Source organism: Lactuca serriola, chromosome 9, assembly GCF_051521515.1.
Source record: "Lactuca serriola cultivar US96UC23 chromosome 9, Lser_US96UC23_V15, whole genome shotgun sequence".
In the NCBI taxonomy this organism is placed as follows: domain Eukaryota; kingdom Viridiplantae; phylum Streptophyta; class Magnoliopsida; order Asterales; family Asteraceae; genus Lactuca; species Lactuca serriola.
In genome coordinates this window covers 15970373-15979581 of record NC_136416.1, presented here as the reverse complement: position 1 = coordinate 15979581, position 9209 = coordinate 15970373, and the positions used below count along the sequence as shown (strand labels likewise).

General features: G+C 35.4%; 1 protein-coding gene across 1 annotated transcript; it reads left to right on the top strand.

Moving 5' to 3' along the window:
• The first annotated feature begins 6189 nt into the window (after nucleotides 1-6189).
• LOC145076606 (dimethylnonatriene synthase-like) lies at nucleotides 6190-8061 on the top strand. The gene is made up of 2 exons (XM_079022420.1): nucleotides 6190-7177; nucleotides 7284-8061. The coding sequence occupies exons 1-2, from the start codon at nucleotides 6233-6235 to the stop codon at nucleotides 7911-7913; spliced, it is 1575 nt and encodes a 524-aa protein (XP_078878546.1). The 5' UTR covers nucleotides 6190-6232; the 3' UTR covers nucleotides 7914-8061.
• The last annotated feature ends 1148 nt before the right edge of the window (nucleotides 8062-9209 follow it).

Sequence of the window (9209 nt, the reverse complement as noted above, 5' to 3'; positions counted from 1 at the left end):
CGATCCGGGAGGAAGTGACTTTAACCAATCTTTTGCAGCTCCTTTAAATGTGACAGGAAGCATGCGAAGAAGCTGGGTCTCGCGTGGAACATTTGGTACGTTGAAGTAATCGGCCACATCATTCACTTTGTCCAAGTGCTTGTAAGCGTCTTCGTGATCCTTCCCGTAAAAAGGAATCTCCTTGAGTTGGGCGAGAATATGGCCTTTTAGTTCGAAAGTAGCGGTCGCGGGAATTGCGGGTTGCACAAGTCTCGGCCCGGTGTCATCACGCATCCTTTTCTTCCATTCCCCCATGGGGACTTCATCAATGTTAGCCATTATGATAGCTAACTCTTCTTCGGAATCGGTTTCGTGCTCGTAAGTATGCTCTTCTTCTTCCTCGGTCTCGTACTCGATATCTTCTTGAATTGGTTCTTCAACTGTCAACGAGGCACTGGATGCTCCTGATTTGCTGCTCTTCTTCTTGCTGAAAACGGACTTTAAGTTTTTGAATGGTGAGTTCTTTGAAGATGTGGTTTCTCCAACGGCTTTTCCTTTGCTCCTTCTTAGTGCGGATTCCAGGTCTTCCATAGGAGGGACCAGAGGTGTATCAGATCCTCGGGTCATGAAACAACTGTAAACAAAAAAAAACAAAGCACGAAAAAAGAACAAAAACGAAATAATAAAATAAAGCTGAAAAAGCGTCGGACTCGCCGAGTCTACTCGAATGCACTCGGTGAGTTCAAGGCAAAAACTGAAAAAAAAATTCTAGTTATTTTAAAAACAGAATTTTATTGAACTAATTCTACTTACTGAATTACTTTGTAAATAACTTTGTGTAAGATAAATCCCATACAAAGGATCGATTAAACTAGAATTTAATATTAATTTTAGAACCGTTCCCCAGCAACGGCGCCAAAAACTTGATGTGTGCAAACTCACTTATTTTTAACCTACTTTTAATTATCAAATAACACACAAAAGGAAGTGAACCTATCAATTGTGGTATAGCTAAATAAGCAGGGTATCGATCACAGGGAATGGTAAATTGAAATTAAAAACTAATTTTATCTAAGTTAATTAATAAGTAGGGGTTTTCTCTAGTTTTACAAGACTAGAAACTTACTAACTATTATTAATTTAAGAACTAGAAAATAAAGACTTAACTAGATTCAATAATTGGAAAGGAACTTCTGTTTAGTTCAACTTGGTTGACTCTATGGTTGATTTCAAGGTAATGGTGCAATTGATTAATTCTTTCGTTGGTTATTGATTCAAGTGATTAGATTCGTATTCACTACCCTAATCCTTAGCAAATAAACTAACTTAAACAGTGGCCAATTGTCTAATTTAATTAAATTCACTAGATTAATTATTCGGGTTAAGTTAGACTTGCAATAGTTAACTAATTTATTCTTTTAATTAACTTCTTGTTTAATGGTCATCTTACAAGCTTGCACATGGATTTACTCAATTTTCTTATTAATTCTAGTTTCATATTCATTAATCCTAGACATATAGCATAGTGATCACATAGCATACGAGGTTAATAATCAATAGATGTTCATGCTAATCAATTATCTTCCTATTAACAGAAAATTAATTATTATTCACACACAAGGTTCTTTAGCAAGCTAAAATAACAAAAATTCACCAACTTAGAATTAATCCTACCAATCAATCAAACCATATTGCCAACTTTGTATCCCCAAACAGAAGTCTAAAGGTTTTTAGCTCATAATTGAAGTAAATAACAGCAAACAAACAAAGTCAAATTGCTTAACCATAATGATAAAACAAAAGAATAAGTGGAATGATGAAATTTTGCCTCAATTACTCTCCGGGATTGAATTCTAGATTCCTTCGTCGTCTTCTAGGGTTTTTCCGCCTTCTCAATCGCAGCTAAACTCTTCTGAATCGTTCCAGAACTCCCCTCTATCGATCTGTGGAGTTATCTATAAATATACGAACCGACTCGTCGAGTCAGGTGGTGAATCGTCGAGTCCCTCTCACATTCCCCGTAATGTGATAACTCTCTGGAATCCCGAGTCATTATCTTCTCGATTCTTCGATTGGACTCGTTGAGTAGTCAATCTGACAAGCCAAGTAGGGGCTTTTTTTTAGTGTTTTTCTTCTTTATTCCATTCTTGATCTCTCTACCGCTTCTCCTGCTTCCTTCTGCTTCCGAGCTTCATTTTTGGATTGAAAATATAATTCAAACACTTTTAAGTACCTTTTGTCCATAAAATGCAATAATTTAGCTAATAATTGAATAAAAATCTATACTTAATATGAACTAATTATGAACATATCAGCGAGTCGATGCCATGACTCGGCGAGTTCAAGGCAACCTTCTTTCCTTAAGAACAGACTCGGCGAGTTGTTCATACAGCTCGGCAAGTCTCAGCATAGAGTGTTCTTCGGATGAAGATGAACTCAGCGAGTTGTTCATACAACTCGGCGAGTAGGATGAAGGACTTGGCCTTTAGTTTAGAAGGATAACTCGTCGAGTCAATGCTTAACTCGACGAGTAGAGACGGGTTTATGGTCGGACAAAGGGATAGGGACTCGGTGAGTTGGCAAGTCAACTCGGCGAGTCGGGCCAACTGGCAGTTGACTTTGACTTTGACTCTTGGGTGGTTAGGGGTAAATGGTCATTTTACCCTGAGGTCAGTTAGCAGTATTTGACTAAGGGTTTTGTGGGAATTATAGTTGGAGGATTTCCAGAGCGGCAGCAGTAGAAGACAGTCAGTTCCCATGCAGATCAGCAGCTACTTTGAGGTGAGTTACCTTCCAGTAGCGGTGGGTCTACGGCCACAATGCCGGCCCACCAGTAGGATTGTATGATAGATGTTTGTCTCTGTGATATTCATCTAGGATTGCTACTACCTGTGATATGCTAATGTGCTAGTATGATATGATGATATGTGCTAGTGATAGTAGGGGGAGATAGTCCCCAGTATACCGGTCGATAGGGCCGAAGGGGCGGTCATACCCAGCCATGCTAGATAGATTATGAACTATATGTGTTATGTGGTAGTAGTAGGGGGATGAAATAGTCCCCAGTATCCGGTCGAGAGGACCGAAGGGGAGACCAGCACCCAGATATGCTAGTTAGTATCCGGTCGAGAGGACCGAAGGGGGGGCAAGCTCCCATATATACTGGTCAGTATCCGGTCGAGAGGACCGAAGGGGAGGCCAGCTCCCAGATATCCTAGACAGTATCCGGTCGAGAGGATCGAAGGGGCAGGTCGGGCATCCAGATATGCCTGACAATATATGTTTGTTATGTGATTGTATGGTATGTGGTATGTTGGGGGAACTCACTAAGCTTCGTGCTTACAGTTTTCAGTTTTGGTTTCAGGTACCTCTTCTTCGAAGGGGAAAGAGCTGGCGCAGTAGCGGCCCATCACACACATGCTCTGTATTCCGCACTATGAGATCTTCCTGGGGATTTGTACTCTGACATTATTATGTTTTATGAAAATGTTTTTCCAGACATGCGATATCTTTATAGAATGTTATGACCGGTGAACGTTTTATTTTGAATGTTTTGCTAAGTATATGTTTTTAAAAATGAAATTTTTGGCTCGTATTTTTGGGATGTTACACTTTTATTTGTACTTAATTATTAATCAATTTTGGGAAACACATAACCAGTTAGTGTACGAGCTCTTAGAACAAAGTCAAGGGTTAAATGGATAATGAGATCTAAGACCCGCTGAAGAAAGCGTTTGTTTTGAGAAAATATTAGGTTCTCAGCATAGCCATATTAGAAGAATTGGATGAAAACCTTCTACCAATCCGCCCCTTCTACCATTCCGCCAATTACACATCCATCACAGCTACTACCACAGTCACTACCAAGGTAAGTAAAACATGACTATTTAATTTCATATATATATATATATATATATATATATATATATATATATATAATGATTAATAAATGCATGTTGATTTGGTAATTTTGGTTTGTGATGATTATTTGTTAAAAACTTTTGTAATTGATTTCTGTGTCTCAAGTGCAAGAAATAGCAATGCACTTTGGTATCAATAAACACATGTTGATTTGGTAATTCTATTTATGTCCCAAGTGCAAGAAATAGCGATCTACTTTTAGTATTTCTTGTATTCAAGTGTAAGAAGTGGAAATGTACTTTGATAGTTGTTGTTTATGTTGATAGTTTAACTTATAAGTTTATATATTTTGTTATTTATTATGTAGTTGGAAAAATCTCCGTGCATTGCTTATTGACCCAACATGTAGGGAGAAACTTTATGTATTTTTTCATTCGGGGAAACCACCAAGTGATGATCAGGGAGGAAACAAGGGGAGCGAAGATGATGGTTCGTCAGATTAATTTGTGTTTTGTTAGACTTGTTATGACATAACTTTATAATACTTTTGTTGTTTATTTTGTTTTTGTATGGAATTATAACACTTTGATACTTAATTGGATGTCGTGATGTAATTTTTTTTCTGCATTTAATGTTTTCGTGTTTTTTGACTTTAATGTCGTTACGTATCAGTTTTTCAGCACCAAAAAATGGTTGATTTAAAAAAAAATGAAAAAGAACGTTAACGGCGACACAAATTATTACCCGCAACAATAGGTATTACCAGCGACAATGTTATAAGCGGCGCCAATTATTTTTAGCCGCAACATTTTGATCAATAGCGACGAGCAGTAGTGGAAGGTCGCCAAAGGTGATTCTCGGTGGCTGAGTAGTTAACCTTACGTTATGATACAATATAGGATATTTAGAATATAGTTGAGTACACTTTCTCATTATTCAATCGGCAAATATATAAAGTTGATTACAAAGTTGAATCCTTGCCCATTTCAAAAACATAAATACCAAATCCAGGATATATCAAATACTTATGTAATACTTTCTAATCTAATAATATATTTACACTTAGATTTTAACATCTTTGTAGACTTAATCTAGAGTACTTCCAAATCTTTGTTATCGTTTGTATGGGGGATGTATGTGGTTGTGAAGTGTCTTTAATTAGGAAGGACGTGACATCGAGGACTAAGAACATATGCGATAGGACATCATGATTTTGCCTCTATCCTATCATTATTTACACGTTTAAAATGTGCACCGTGTATGAAATAAGCACTTCGACCCTAACAATGTAAGCATAAGGTTAGGGAATACAAACAAATGTTTAAGAATCCATATATATGGTCACAAACAAACTTCATAATCAAGCTTTGGAGATTTAAATTGAAACAAAGCTTGGCGATTGAATAATGATCACCTGTTGTTTTGTAAAAAAATCTATACCATATAAACTCTTTCAATTAAAGCTCTTCCATTTTTTTTTACTGAAAGTTAATATCAAACTAGATGAATAACAAGAGATTAAAATCATTTAGGTCTTGTGTGTTATTTAATTTAGCATAAGACATGACAAGGGATTCGATTGAAAATGATGTTAATAGGTCCACTCAAAAAGATGGAAGGACAAATCCTCGCGCTAGATCTCCTATCTACGAAAAAGTAGTGAATAACATTCATTACCAACAACAAAAGTAGTCATAAAAGTTAAATTGTTCAATCTCATATGGCTCAGTTAATTCAACTTGATAAAAACATGTCCCATCCAATTCGATCGTAAAACAAATGTGGCCTTAGACCTTCATGTATACCCGTGGTTGATGCGGCAACGACCATTAACCATCAACACCATCCGATATATAGTAGTGGGTAGTGGTTCATGCATACCAATGATCACCACATCCAATAAAAAAAAAGGGATATAGTGGTTATCTCTCTCACTTTTTCTACCTCTCTCTATAATATATATATATATATATATATATATATATATATATATATATATATATAAAAAAAGGGATATAGTGGTTATCTCTCTCACTTTTTCTACCTCTCTCTATAATATATATATATATATATATATATATATATATATATATATATATATATATATATATATTATTTAAAAAATAAAAAATAAGAGGAATATAATGATGGGTATCTCATTGGTTTAGAAGTTAGATGTGATGATGAGGTGACACCTACCATTACGATATGAAATGATAGCTAGTTCGCTTTATAATAAGCTAAAAGATGCATATTTGTCGGTGTTCAAATTGTGATGACTGTCATCAACTATCCTTAAATTTCTGTATCCATCTAGAATGTCATTCACTATAAATATGAAGTGCTGGTTATGCTTCCAAAGTAAGAAAACAAAATACAAAACCATATCATCATGGAAGCTTTTACTCAATTTTTACCCGTTCTAGGGCTTTTGCTTTTGCTTCTAGTATGTCATTACAAAAGAAGCATAAGAAACAACACAAAAAAAGGTATCAAACTAGTAGCTCCAGAACCATCAGGGGCATTGCCTTTAGTAGGTCATCTTCATTTCCTACGAGGCCAAGCTCCTCTAGCACGGGTACTTGGAAAAATTGCTGATGAATACGGACCCGTTTACACTCTACGGCTTGGTGGTCGTCAAGCAATTGTTGTGAGCAGTTGGCAGATGGTCAAAGAATGTTTTACCACCAATGACCGGAATTTCGCAGCTAGGCCCAACATGGCAATCAGCCGACACATGGTTTATAATAAAGCTGGTTTTGCGCTGGCAACATATGGACCATATTGGCGAGAGATCCGAAAGTTGGTCACTTCTGAACTATTTACAAGTAATCGTCTTGAAAAGTTCAAGAATGTTCGTAGCTCAGAAGTGAAGAGCTTCATTAACGAGCTCTCCTTGTTGTCTTCAAAGAAAGCAAACAAAGCATCCGTAGTGGACATGAGCAAGTGGTTTGAGAACATTACGTTCAATATAACTATAAAAATCTTAGCCGGGAAAAGATTTTCTAACACGGGTGGCAGTGAAGGTAACAATGAAGACTTACATGTACATGAAGCCATAAAGAAAGGGCTGTATCTTAGTGGCGTTTTTATTGTGTCTGATTTCTTTCCATATCTGGAATGGATGGATATTGGAGGGTATGTGAAAGCTATGAAGCAAGTGGCAAAAGAGGTTGACGAAGTTATCGGAAAGTGGCTTGACGAACATGTTGAGAAGAGAAAAGAGTATGATGGTGAAAAAGAAGCCGATTTCATGGATGTGATGCTCTCAACCCTGTCAAAAGATGCTGAAATGTATGGCCACGGGCGTGAAACCATCATCAAGGCTACAACAATGGTTAGCAACATACTTTTGCTCTCTCGATTTCTACATTTAATCGTCTCTTGAAAGCAAATGCTATTTTTTACCTGTTATATATATAAAGGTTAAATTATTTCTACAGGTTCTCATGCTAACGGGTTCAGAAAGCACTGCTTTGACACTCACGTGGGCACTCTCTTTACTACTGAACAACCCTCACATCCTAAAAGCTGCCCAGAAGGAGCTTGATATGAATGTAGGAAAACAGAAATGGGTGGAAGAATCAGATATAAAAAACCTAAGGTATCTACAAGCCATAGTGAAGGAAACTCTCCGAATGTACCCACCAGGTCCCTTGGCAGGACCTCATGAGGCCATTGAAGACTGCTATATTGGGGGTTATCATATCTCCAAAGGGACTCGTCTGATTGTTAACTTATGGAAGCTACATCGTGACCCAGAAATTTGGTCGGATCCTCATGAGTTTCGACCAGAGAGGTTTCTTGAGGAACACTCGGACTTAAATTACCAGGGTCAGAACTTTGAATACATTCCTTTCAGCACTGGAAGGAGAATGTGCCCTGCAATCACATTTACTTTCCAAGTAGTTCACTTGACACTTGCTCGGTTGCTTCAGGGGTTTGATTTGTCGACACCAATGGGGAAGCCTGTGGATATGAGGGAGGGCTTGGGCATTGCCTTGCCTAAAGTAAGGCCACTTGAAGTGATCATGACTCCTCGGCTTTCTCCAGAGCTCTATCAAAACCTCTGACATCAATCAATGGGATATACTATTATTCTGGACGATGTTGCTAGCTACTTATGCCATATATTAAGAAATAAGACTGCATCGATTTATCTCAGCGCTCAGTGAGTAATATCCAATGCTAGTGTTTTTATATAAACTAGTAAAAAAAAACCCACCCCACTTGCATGGGTTGGAATAAGTTTAGCAAAATCTATGTAGGCTTGATTGAAATCAATAATAAAAAGGTTTAAATGTAAGAAATAAAATGCATATTTCTATTTATTTATTGATTTTTGAAGCTAAATTTTCTTCATAAAAATTTCTTTTGGTGTGGTACCTGAATGATCATTGTTATTGGCTATGCTCACAAAAAATTTTCAATTGGTGACCTAGCAACGCAGTTGCTATAGTGTGCCTCTCATCGTGCACATCAATTCTTCATGGTCTTGTACTCGTGATTTCTAGATATGTACAAAATTAGACTCATAAGAAATTAATGTCCCCTTTATTTTTTTTCCGTCAATAAAAAATTCATATAATGATGAATGAATTATTGCATCTTCTTACTCTAATAAATAAATGTTTTTTTTGCCATTTGTCATTCTTGTATTAAGTTAGACACATGTCATTTTTTAGTATTTTTAAATAAATGTTTTTTTCCACTTTTCATTTTCTCATTTTATATCCTTTCTTAATTAACAATCAAATTTACACATCAATTAATAATTATTTTATTTAAAAATAGTCAACAAACTACAATATTAGTACTTATATATTGTATTTAATATGTTTCCTTTTAAATTCAAATTTTAAATTTTGAATTTCAAATTTAAATAAATCTTTGTTTAAATTTTCATATATATAATTTTTTGTTTTACCAAACCCGTATATAACATACGGATCTCAAAACTAGTTACATTATCAAAATCATCAATGTAAAATATAAATAATCAGCATACTCAGGACCAAACATATATAATTCTTCCCTCAGACAAAATTTTCTTTTTGGCATTTTTGCACGTTAAAAAATGAGTAGATTTATTAAAAAAAAATCTTAAATCTCCATTTCAAAGGTGTAGGCAAGTTGATTACATTTTTTAATTTTTTTTGTAATTGTTTCTATATACTTGAAGCCTTTTTATATTCTTGTAAGTGTGACGTTATATATATATATATATATATATATATATATATATATATATATATATATATATATATATATATATATATATATATATATATATATATATATATATATATATATATGGGTTCAATTGAGAAAATAAAAAAGGTTGAGAATAGGGGAATCATTCTCAGCCA

Bases quoted from the DNA above. Each gene is read 5' to 3' on its own strand.
- LOC145076606 (XM_079022420.1), top strand. From the start codon at position 6,233: ATGGAAGCTTTTACTCAATTTTTACCCGTTCTAGGGCTTTTGCTTTTG. The intron at 7,178-7,283 runs GTTAGCAACATA...TTATTTCTACAG, and splicing joins TCATCAAGGCTACAACAATG to GTTCTCATGCTAACGGGTTC.